General features: G+C 37.6%; 1 protein-coding gene across 1 annotated transcript; it reads left to right on the forward strand.

Moving 5' to 3' along the window:
• Positions 1-387: 387 nt before the first annotated feature.
• On the forward strand, positions 388-9,574 carry LOC140243132 (osteopetrosis-associated transmembrane protein 1-like). The gene is made up of 6 exons (XM_072322861.1): positions 388-768; positions 1,569-1,671; positions 4,120-4,220; positions 5,324-5,452; positions 8,361-8,523; positions 9,285-9,574. The coding sequence occupies exons 1-6, from the start codon at positions 388-390 to the stop codon at positions 9,356-9,358; spliced, it is 951 nt and encodes a 316-aa protein (XP_072178962.1). The 3' UTR covers positions 9,359-9,574.
• The last annotated feature ends 3,750 nt before the right edge of the window (positions 9,575-13,324 follow it).

Below are 13,324 nucleotides of genomic sequence, written 5' to 3' on the forward strand. Positions count from 1 at the left end.
CAGTGAATCAGGAACTGCACTGTACATTTTATAGTTTGAAGTTTCATCACTTTTCATTAGGCCCCATTTTCTCTATTTTATGTCTAGATCTACTTACCTTTATTTCTGTATTCTTCTTCCTTCAATGTGCATAGGGTTTCTAGAGACATTAACACATTTTTGTTTGTGATATAATTGATATCATAATATCTATATAATTAGTATGTTATTATGATTTGTTACTGTTATGTCATTTTGTAGTCATTCCCAGGTCCAGTCACACTCGAAGCATTCAAGGCAACAAGGAACTGCTGTGCTGAGGGTTGATGTCATTCGTGTGACTCTTGACTGATGAAAAAGCTCGCCGAGACATAGATCTAGATTTACTGGATCTACTAGCTCATGGAAATGGCGGCACTTCAACACATACTTTTCAGGGAACTTTTGTTCAAGAGTGTCCTGTGCTTGATGTTTCTTCTGGCCAATGCTGACTTAATGACAGAAGTGGGGCAAGCTAATGGTGCTGACTTGAATGGAAGAGAACTTACTTACAATCTACAAGGGCATGTGGCACTCCAGCATAGTTTTTCTGAATCATACAGCGGCGAGGGTGAAGGGGACGACACCTTTACCAAATGTCACCACAGAAATACCCTCCTCAAGAACTACAGCGAAGCATCATCAGAATTCCTAGAGTGTGCTGTTAAAAGCGCTAAACCAGTTCGCATCTGCGAGAAGTGCGTGAGAGAGTTCAAAAATGTGCACTACGCATGGGACATGATTAACAAGGTAACCAATCCATACTGGATATGTGTCAATTGCTGTGTCAGTGAAATCATTAGGGGTTGTTTTTATATCACTGAATAGATACCTGGTATTTCTAATATGCAAGATACAGAATATGCATTACAACAGCTATGATAAAGCTACGTACAATGTGGTGATTGCTACAAAATACTGTACTGTGGCACACTTATACAACTTGGTATCTACTAATGTGTAGTATTTTTGTAACGTTCTACATGCTGTTCAGCATTAAATGCAAAGAAGTTTGTCGATCATACCCAGTCATTGAAGTGAATGAAAGAAATGTTTTGGTCAAATTGAAATTGTCTTTGACCAGTTTTTAATGTGCCGTACAATATCCCAATACAACTTACAAGATCATACATTCTAGTTACGGTATCTACATTTTCATGAGACATCTGGATGGTCATATGTCACCATTGCTAAAAATATAGAATGTCACAGTGCATGTTTCTATGTAGGGCTAGATTCTCCATTTCAGTCAATATGTTGGCAAAAAGTATTTGTGTACAACTTAAATTATAACCACATGAAGCATAATGCTAGGTCAATTGCTAACTTTCCTTTTTCTTTTAAATCAATGTAATTTAGGAAATAAAACTGGTCACAATGTCTGCTTGAGTTTCTGCTTGTACACATGTTCTGCTCTGTGAATTATTCCTTTGAATATTTGTCCTGAAATGAAGGTTGCAGTTGTGAGTATCCATATGTTCTCTGTTTATTCCTATTCTATTTCTTTGATTATTTCTGACCTTTTCTTTTACCAATTTGTCTTTTATTAGGATGAAGAGTGCAAGGATGACATCCTTGTGTCAGACACCCTCCAAATTGTTACACAGACACACTCATTCTTGCAGTCACTGTGGGATGTTGGTCTATGTGAGAGTAAGTATACTAGCTGGTATGATATTGGAATGATTACAACAATGATTGCATCCAAAGATAGTAGATAACAAGATACGAAGGCGCGCGATAAAAATGGAAACAAAATGGCTGCCCTACATGACGATACAAAAGAGAGCTAAGTACAAACTCAGTACACCTAGGAACATCACTCATTTCAAAAGGTAGTGGTATTTTTATTATCTTAAAAAGATTTAAAAATTATAGTCGTAGCTTTTTTCCGATTAAGGGGATTATTTTGAAGAACGAGATTTTAAATCAATAAGGATTATTTTGTGGAGATAAAAATTTGGCAACAACATGATCTCACAATCAAAGACGCTTGATAAACAACAACAACATCTTCAAAGACAGCGCGTCTCAGGCAAAGACACACATCACCTGAGACGCGCTGTTCCTGAAGCCGCTGCTGCTGTTTATCAAGCGTCAAGGCAGCGCGTCTCAGTTGATGTGCGTATACGCTTGAGGACCGCGCGCTGTCCATTTGTTTTGTACAGGATTAGCGCGCACTTTCGTGTCTTATTAGTTAAGCGTCTTTGATTGCATCTCAATCAGCGATGCAGACTGGTAGATCTGATACATCAGGGGGGCGTTTCATGAAAGAACTTGTCGGATAAAATATCTGACAAGTCAATTATATCCGACAAGTTTTGAGAAATTCTTTAGTCTGATTGGCTGATTTCTCTGAATTTGTCGGATATAATTGACTTGTCAGATATTTTATCCGACAAGTTCCTTCATGAAACGCCCCCCCCCCCCCCCCCCCAGGTTGCTGCACTAGCCGTGTATTGGGTAGCTTAAGATAGCAATGTTGCACAAATTCAACCGACAAAGGCTGGGGTGAAATCTGCAGTGTTAAACCTTAATTGTTGTAGTAAGTTTTTCCACCAAAAAAAAAAAAAAAAAAAATTAATTCCCATGGCTTTCATTTATGAGTATATTATAGACCAAGTATGATTTTATGCATATATTTAGAAATTAATGGATTTCAGGGGGGAGGGGAACCCCCGGATATAGCATAAATATATAGCCAAAAAAGCCCAACCTGATTAGGGTTAAAGATACTAGCTACCAGATATAATATAATAATGGAAATCTTCCTGAGATTACACATAGCATGGTTTCTACCCAGTTGACTAGCATACTAATATTGTAATGCAAGTTCTGGGATGCCTGTGTGTTCAGGCTGAAGAATAGTCTGTCCTCTTGCCCATCGTTTCATATCAGAAAACTCTAAGTCTGAGCATTTCCATTACATTCTGCAACTTTTTCCTTTTTTTTGTTTTTTGTTTTTAGTAGAGAAGGTGGATGGAACAGGAGTGCAATGAGCTTTCCTTTTTACTAAGCTAAACTAAGTTAAACTAAGACCCCGTTTACAGTGCGAGGCTCGGCCGCGGCCGAGCCCGCCTTCATTTCGGTGTAAACGCGCAAAAGGCCAAATGCTGGGCCAAAATTGGCTGCGCATTTGGCCTCGCTCTGGAGGTGGTCTCGGCCGTGGCCGAGCCCCGCTTTTTCTCAGTGTAAACGCAAACTGGGCCAAATGCGCGGCCAATTTTAGTCTGGCTTCCAAACCCTCTGCCCGTACTATTTCGCTATTCAGGATATTAACCCCCTCAACGTCGAAAACTAGTATAGTTTAAGGTGGTTTTGTCCTGCAAAGGATTTTTCCTTCGGCAAAGGCCTTTGCCCGAACGGCGACTTCGTTGCCACGGAATCCAGTTGGCAAAGGGTCTGAAAACCAGACTATACCAAATTGCGTTTGTTTACAAGCAGAGCGCCACTACAACAAAATATTGAAAGGTTTGAATTAAAAGCGCGGCCGAGCCCAGCCCCGCACTGTAAACGGGGTCTAAGCAGCTTGAGGTTTGTAAAGTACCCTTTTACATACCAACAAGCATATTAATTAAGATATTCAGTGTATTTGACATGCATGGTGCTTATTGCATGGCTGCTGTAAATGTCTTTTACTGTGAGCCAGAAAACTCACTTCTTTGTCTGAATACTCAGCAGCTTTTTATGGTTAGAAAGGGCTTTAGGAATGTGCTTGCAAATACCAAGTTCTGTTGTATATCGTCGCTGGGGTGACAAGACCTTGTATCTCAAATTTTGGTGAAAATGACTTTTTTGCAGTAGTGGTCAAATAATCGGTTAAGTGATGTCCTGTCCAAATCCCAGCTGTCTTACCCCAAAAATGAAGCCACCACGGCATGTCAAAGGAACGGCTATCCCATTCAGTATAGTGCTTTGGCCGCCATGTTTTTTGGCTCTCCTGAACATTTGACATTTTTGAGATACGAGATCTTGTCGCCCCAGCGACGATATGTATGAGAAGTTGCTTTTCATATTGTGTATGTAATGATTATTTTGTTACTTGAGATGTGGGACAATGGGTAAACACAGTGCCTCCATATTTTGTATTCAACATTGCAGATTGTTACAGCGCATCTTCACATTTCGAGGCGAGCAATAGCACGGTGCAGTTCCTCAGACAGTACAACGAGACCATTGACTGCTTCATTGCATTTGGCGGAGTGAGTCGTCATGGAAACATGAAACAACAATCTTGAAAGGAATTGCCAGAGAGGCATGGAATGATAATTTCATTGGCTGATTTCAAAATACAATGTATATCTTGCTTTCACCACCAACCCCCCCCCCAAAAAAAAAAATAAAGAAAAATAATATATATATATATATATATATATATATATATATATATATATATATATATATATATATATATATATATATATATATATATATATATATATATATATATATATATATGTACATATATATATATATATATATATATATATATATATATATATATATGTATATATATATATATATATATATATATATATATATATATATATATATGTACATATATATATATATATATATATATATATACATATATATTTCTGTGATGTCATGCTGTATCCACTTGTTATCATTGTTACTATTACTTGCTAGTGTTCAATAAGGTAGAGTGAAAAATTATATTTTTTTGCGTACTAGTACTCTGTGTCATCTTATTCATATTGAGTCATCTTATTCCATTGTCTGTTTTGATTTAAGAATGTTCAAAGCCTCCTGATCGCTGAGTTTATTTTACTGATTCTCAGATTGACAACGCATTTAAGAACATTAAATTTCCTGTCAAATTTACACATTTATGTTTTTTTAAATTGTATAGATTTAATGGTATTAAATAGTTCCATCTAATTCAGAGGTGCCCAATTCAATAATGATATGATAATTATGTGTGGCAAATACATATTCCCAGGATTTGTCGGTTGAAATATGTGTTGTTTGGTTGTTTTTTTTTCAATGATGTTATCAAAGATGTTTGCTGGGCCAAAATGCAAGTTCACTGGAATTGTGGAACAAACAAACTAGCTTTTTTTTTTTTTTTTGTGGTCATTTGACTATAATTGCATTAGTCAGTATGGCAGAATGTTCATGAAGCTTGTTGCATGATCACAGATTTAATTTTGGTTTTCAGATTCTGGAAGATTATATTTGGGATAAATGGTAAAGAATGTTGTGCAGTTTGTGTTAAATTGCAGATGATACTTTTTTTTTCCCTTGTAAATGCATTCACAGTTAACTATCTGATCTTCCACAGCATGCACCTGGTCCTGAGGATAACAACTCTACAAGTATATGCACAAACTGTAGTGACCAATACAAGGCTCTGAATCATGTGTACAATAACATTCCTGAAAATGGGCTGTGCATGGACATTATTGACTTGGTAAGATTTAACTTCTCTCTCATTTTAACCCTAAAAGGGCCGGGGGGGGGCGGAATCCGCCCCCCCCCCTCGACGTTTCGCGCTATAATTCTGTAACGCGAGAAGGCCTCATCGCGAGGCTTCTTGACTTTCTTCGTTCAAGTCTCGCACAACTTTTGAGACCAAATTTGCAACGTCCGCGCATACTTTTGCGAAGCCACGCCCATTTTTGTAACGGAATGTCGCTCCAAAACTGGCACAATTTTATGATTTTGTGTACATTTCCTATGGAAAACAGTGCTCTGTCATGAAAGGCATAAAAACCTGATTATTTTTACAATTAATCACTTTCATTGATTAATTTTGTGCTAATTATGGTAGAAAAGTGGTCAGTGACAATTTCCAATGAAAAAACAAAGAAAAACAAAAGTTGAAAAACAAAGAAATACATAAGAAATTCTGAAAACAATAAAATACATAAGAATTGAAATGAGTTTTGGAAGTTTTTGTGATGTACAATTGTTGAATATGCTAAAACAGATTTACAGATCAAAAATTAGACTCTCAATGCTTTTAATTAAGCTAAAATATCACCATGAGCTTAATTTGCATAATTAATTAATTAAAATTAGAAATCGATTGTTTCAAAAAATCTTATAACACAATCTTGTAGATTATGACGCGGGTCTCACGCATGCAAAATTTCATCGCGATCGCACCACCGATGGCCGAGATCTCGGGGGGGGGGGGGGGGGGCCCCTTTAGGGTTAAAAAAAAGGTTTCATATTCATCAGACCAAGAATCTATGTACTCCCTTTCTCTTTACATATTTTCCTTCAAATGCATTTCATCTTAGTCTCATGTAAAATCTGTAATATGACATAGGATTCATGCCCTGAACAATGTCATAAATGAGCAAGAATCATGACGTGTTGCTTCTAAGAGTACACTCTTACACATGCACAATGGAAATTGTTATCATTATTGTTATTATATGGCAATTACAAGACTGCTACTATAGGTTTTCCCGTCATATTTCATCAGATTTGCATTCGATTTAACGATGCGGTCATTCAAGTTTGAGATAATTTGAATGATCACCGAGATCGACGTTAAAAAAGGCAACTAGTTCATTTAATTTCATTTCATCAGCAAGCGATTCCATGAGTTTCTCACTCAAGGGTGTAAAAAGGGCATTCAAATTAAAAATGCAAGTGCAACACATTCAAATTTGCATCAGCACCGCGGTAGAGAGTGTTAAGGAATTCAAATTCACGATGAGGCAAACAATTACAGAGTATGGGCAGTCTTTTACGTCGTTGCTTTTATTCTTTGTAGTTACTCGGCTGTTTGAATATAGGCAAACTTAATATGCCGGTAGCTTGAAATTTGATTTCTTACTCATACTAGCTAGTAACTCGTGATAACCCCACTTTCAAACGCATACATTTAAACTTTATTCAAGCACAATTTTAGCAGCTGCTACATTACAAAGTATGCGTGAACATCTCGAATATGGACAGAAGTAGTGGATAAAGCATGACCTTGACAACCAGCAAAACTGGCGATATAACTGTTTTGTGAAATAGGTCTATCTACAGATGATCCGATTGCGGCAACTTATGATATGGACATGGGGAAGTAAGGAATGGAATCAAAATGGATCAATATGGATTTAGACTTATAGGACCCCAAAGATATATTCTGGGATATGCCTATTTCCTAAATGTTACATCGGTACTATTAGGGATGAATTGAAAGTGACAGAAAGGTAGACAGGAAAGAAATACATCCAATACAATCAAGATAATTAAATGAGACTTTGAAATGAAAATGAAATTCTATCATCCAGTGGCATGACAGTGAAAAAAAGGCCTGTGGAAGTTGTGTATGTTGATTGAATTCGAACGTGCAAAGTTGTGTTCCTATAAATGAAAGAGAAACTGGTATTTGGCACGAATTTGAACGTCTATCCAGCTGGTGCGAAATTGAATGCCAACTCTGAGTTGTTAAATTGAATGAGTTTCTCTCTAAATTAAATGAAATAAAATCTATGACATCTATGACATAAAATGAAATTGAATACTCAGAGAATTAAAATGAACCATGAAAGGAGAGCAGTGACCAAAATTACTTGAATTTGAACGCCTTTTCATTAATTCGAATGCAAATCTGGTGAAATTGGGAGGGAAAACCGATATTAATTCTCTTTTACTGTCGTTATTGCCATCCTTAACTATCTATGTGCCATGGTGTAAACCCCCTGTGTGCCACATTATTCTGAGATAGCAATGCAGTCTTGCTTTACATTTAGGAAAACACTCTGTTTTTTAAATCTGCCTAACTTTTATAGATTTTTGTTACCCTGGACACATAAAGAGCAAAGTTATAGAGAAAAATGCCAAGCTTTGCTTTGATATAAATTGTATGAATAATCTATGATTGTTTTGCTTTCAAATGACCAGTACCTAAATTATTGTAGAGCTAGGGATGACTTTTGCACGCAAAACAGTGACAGAAATTTAAAATTTAATCACAAGAGTATAGAAAACACCACTCGATGGTCAATCTCTGCATAAAATGCAAGCTACATGTGACAGGAATGGAATATAGCAAGAAAAGCTTTCATTGTACTTTGGCATTATCGATCGGTTTTGGTAAGTTTGTGCGTTTGAGCAGAATATGCAAACTTGGCTCGCCGCCGACTGAGTCGGGCGTGCGAGCGTGGCACATAAAGAGGTCATGAAATCATCAGCAATCCATGAATTTATAAGTCTATGTCAGATATTGATGAAACTGCCTATTGTGTATACCTTCAATTGTACTCCATCAATAGAGACCAACCCTGACGTCAATTGGTGCTGCATTTTGATTTGAATTGGGTTTATTATTTTACTTTTCTGTGTGCGTTTGTGTGTGGTTTGTCCAGATGAATCGGACGCGTATGCAGTGGAAGAGCAGTGGCTGCACCCCAATAACGAGAAATTTCCTCTTTGTGATGGCCGTCAGTGTCTTCATCTGCATCCTGCCGCTCTTCTTCTATCTCACGGCCAAGATTCATGGCACCAAGAAAGAGCAGAAGCTGGTCAAACGTGAGTTAATTCACTCTCATTTTTCCCTTTCCTTTCCAAATATACATTTCCAGGAAAGGTCTTATAATTCATAGCGTGCTATTTATCTAACATGTGATATCTTAAAAGTGATTTGAAATGAGCTAGATGATCTTTGAGTCTGCGTGTATTTCAGAGATACCAATTTATAAATAGTTTTGACTCAATTAGGTTCATAGCAGTGAAATCAGACCTCAGAAAAAGTTGAATTATACTGTATTCGAGCTTAACGTGACAGTTTTTCTTTTCAAAAAGAGATTGTACTTGAATGATTTGCGAGAGTTCATGTAGGACATATGAGCATGAATGTTGCAAAGCACGCAGAAGTGACAGAAAACCAGTTGAGTTTCGAAAACACTTGGTTCCCATAACTCAGAAGCATGAGATAGAACATGAGAAGTCAGAACATTTTGATGCAGTATTCAAAACAAAACAAAAAAAATCAAATTGATGTAAACCCATATTACCAATTATAAAAGTACTGTAAAACTAGACATGTTTGGATTCTTCACTAGAGCCAAGATTTGCAAAATTAAAATCAAATGCACATGTATATTCTTGTCTACAATGCATTGAATACCAGTGGCAATTTGCACAAATTTCATGCCATGAAAAGGCCGTTGGCTCCAATTCGGGAAAACTTCATGCTGCCAAGTCACTTATTGTTGACGATTTTTATTTCATCCTAACATTTACTGAGATGATTGCAATCTGCAATTTATATCTCCTTGTCCACATTGCAGAAAGCAGACAGCAAAGAAGAGGTTTGACAGCGTCAGACAGACTATTCGCGGGGACAACGGATTCTTTGCGCTGAAGCGTTCATTCCCAAGTTGACATTGCTTCATCGGGGCAACAAGTACAGCCAGTGGAGGGTAAACGTAAACAGGAAAACTTCATCGTAACAAGGTCACCAATCTTGCCTGCTTGTAACCAGTCCCTCCTCGTAAACATACTAAAAAAGTGACCAGCTACATAGAGTAATGGAAAATTGGGACAGCCAAATCCACCTGGTTAAAAGCGGTACATGTACCTCTATGTAAGCGAGCCAGTTGTAATGGTTCCCTGTATGTACCTTCAAATGCCAGTCTTTTCCTATATGATGCATGTCAAGGGTCCCTATCAATTTGAAGATGCAGTTTGTGTGGGGCATTGTCTGTCATTATCACACAAACTCCACGATATAATATGTCCACTTCTTCGCACAGTTCATACTTAATACATGACACTCAGCGAGAGAGAGGGTGAGATATATAGAAGGAAAAAAAGTAAAAAACATGAGAGTATACTGAAATGCAATTCCTCCGTCAATGTTCATCTGTACTTTGTTATTATGCTATGACTGTATTTTCTTTATCCTGCAGTCAAACTGTCAAATTTCTTCAATGTTGATAAAACTTGTCACTGTTCCATAGCTTTGATTTCATTGTCTTTGATAAAAAAAATTGTAGCTTGTTTTCATTGTCTTTGCTGAGATAAAATTCTGAGGTAAAGTCCACTTGAATATATTTTGCCCATTCTTCCCACCCCCCTCCCCCAATTTAAAAAAGAAAAGAAAAGACAGATACAATTAAAAGTTAGCAGATCAGAATTGAATTGAATTAAGATCTGTTACACATGGCCTCTATTGAAAACACTGAATGCTAAGAAGAATTTGCAGTGAAGCATTGTGGAAACATGTACACCAATATCATGAATGTCCTAATTCATTTCATGTATATTTCACAGCCCACATGTGTTTCTGTGTACCCCAAAAAAACAGACAAAATCAAACTTGACAAATTGCTCTGTTTTGTCACCATTGTGATACATGCATAAAATCTCTTCTTTTTTTTTCAAAAATGGGTAATCAGTCTAGGTTTACAGGACCTCTAAATATTGAGAGAATCACCTCAGCGTATGTAGCCCCACCCCCTCCATAACACATTGGACATTTGATGACATAAATGGTATCCCGGGGTACCAAATAAAAATCAGCCATTTTGTTGAATTATTTATTTTTTATGCCTCCGCCACGAAGTGGTGCCGGAGGCATTATGTTTTCGGGTTGTCCGTCCGTCCGTACGTACGTCCGTACGTACGTCCGTACGTACGTCCGTCCGCTTTCGTTTACGCGATAACTTGAGTAATATTTACTGGAATTTTACCAAACTTGGTCCAAGTATGAAGTATGATGGGGCAACGATTTGATAAGATTTTGGGTGAAATCAGCTAAAGGTCAAAGGTCAAGGTCAAATCATGAAATTGTATCCGTTTACGCGATAACTCAAGACTGTATGGAGCAAATTTCACCAAACTTTGTTGGAGGATGATGTATGATGGGACAATTACTTGAATAGTTTTTCAGTGAAATCGGACAGAGGTCAAAGGTCAAAGATCAAGGTCAAATCCTAAAATTTATCTGTTTATGTGATAACTCAAAACTGGATAAAGCAGCTTTCACCAAACTTGGTCCAGGGATGATGTATGATGGGACAATTAGTTGAGTAGATTCTAGTGACATTGACAAGAGGTCAAAGGTCAAAAGGTCAAGGTCAAATGCTAAAAATGTTGCTATTTCCCCCATATCTATGCAATGCTAGCAGTTATTTTCTTGAAACTTAGTGTAGACATGTACTACTGCGTAAGGATTCTCCAGAGAGAGTTTCATGTCATAAGGTCAGAGGTCAAAAGGTCAAAGGTTAGGTGAAAATGTTTCAATATCACTTTTCTCCCAAATGGTTCAATGTATCTTCATGGAATATGGTACATATGCATGTACTGACTGGCAGGGATTATCTAGGGAATTTAGGGGTCATGGGTCAATAGTCAGGGGTTCAAAGGTCAAGGTCAACTCCTCAAAATGTTACTGCTGTATTTTCCTCATACATGTATACTAGTATATGCAATGATTGCATTATTAGTTTTAAAAGTGTTTGATATATGTACATGTATTACTTGATGGAGATTCCTTGGAAATGTCTAGCCAGAAGGTCAAAGGTCAAAGGTTAAGGGTCAAAGGTCAGGTTTAAATGAAAAAAAAAAATATTTTGTTCTGTAATTACACTCTTTTTTCATACCTTGAAAATTAAACTCAATGCATAAACTTATAATAAGGTCGGTCAGAAGTCAAGTAAAAATTTTCAATTCCCCAAATATGTGTACCTGCACTCTTTAATAGACAATTATAGCAAACCCAGTTCGTGGAAAGTGAACATTCAAGATATTTCTGACAAACCTGTTATTTCGATATTTTGCCAGTTGAGTTATGTGAAACTGTCATCACACATTGTCAAGACATTGTACTATACACCTATTGGGAGAATCATGCATTATGGCGGAGGCATCAGTCGCCGTAGCGACATTTCTAGTTTAAAAAGGTTGTACCCTGGGTGCCAAAAAGAGGAAATTATTTTGGTGCTGGAGCTATCGCAGCTTTCATGCACGCATAGTATAACATGCAGTGGCATGGGAAGGACTATGTACACGCACACAGTGCATGCATTTTTCTCTGACTGTTCTCGAATGGACGTGAGGTGGCGCTACACAACGCGGTAATCCGGGGTACTACGGTACCCAGGGTAACGCGTGGTGCATCATTTGCCACATAATTAGATCTCTGTCATTTTGAACATGTACCAAGCAGTTTCAGTCAGTGACGATAATAAATGTCAGTGAAGCTTCAGGTTTGTCTTGACATCTGTCATATCATAGTGCTTCCAATTCAGAGCTTTCACAATAAACAAGGAACTAGGACTTTTTTTTTTATTTGTGTGAGAGAATTCTGTCTATATCTGGAGTGATAGCATTATAATTTGGAGGGGAAAAAATAAAGCAAAAAAAAAAAATGAAATGGAGCAATTACAAGTAAGGCATTGCAAAGTGTCCTGTACATTTTGACGCTTGTTACAGTGCATATAGAATAAATTCTGTATTTACAACAGAATTGTATATTTTGTAATTGATGCATGTAATTGTAATTTATACGTTGTACTACTCTGGGGAAAGATAGTTTATACTGCAGTATTTGTACTACATTGTATTATATTGAAGTCAAAATGAGCAGAAATCTGTTGATTCTGATGCATGTTGAAGAATGCCCCATGATGATCTGAGTGGAACAGATGGTCAGCATGCTGGCATAAAGAAACATGATGGAGCCCAAGATGATACATACAAAATTGTACTTGTCATCAAAAGGGGAATTTCCCATCCCGTCTGCAGTAGTAATTTTTATACCCCCGCCAAACGAAGTTTGAAGGGGGTATATAGGAATCAGCGGACGGTCGGTCGGTTGGGCGGGCGGTCGGTCGGTCGGTCGGGCGGTCGGTCCGTTGCAAATCTTGCGTCGCGAACTACTTCCTCAGTTTTCAACCGATTCCCATAAAACTTGGCACAGATGTGTGCCTTGGGTTGTAGATGTGCAAGACGTATTTTTTGACAGTACCCAAAAGTACGTTGCCATGGTAACGGCATATTATGGGCAAAAATGGGTACAAATCTTGCGTCGCGAACTACTTCCTCAGTTTTCAACCGATTCCCATAAAACTTGGCACAGATGTGTGTCTTGGGTTGTAGATGTGCAAGACATATTTTTTGACAGTACCCAAAAGTACGTTGCCATGGTAACGGCATATTATGGGCAAAAATGGGTACAAATCTTGCGTCGCGAACTACTTCCTCAGTTTTTAACCGATTCCCATAAAACTTGGCACAGATGTGTGCCTTGGGTTGTAGATGTGCAAGACGTATTTTTTGACAGTACCCAAAAGTACGTTGCCATGGTAACGGCATATTATGGGCA

The sequence above is a fragment of the Diadema setosum genome, chromosome 19 (genome assembly GCF_964275005.1).
Source record: "Diadema setosum chromosome 19, eeDiaSeto1, whole genome shotgun sequence".
NCBI classification, from domain to species: domain Eukaryota; kingdom Metazoa; phylum Echinodermata; class Echinoidea; order Diadematoida; family Diadematidae; genus Diadema; species Diadema setosum.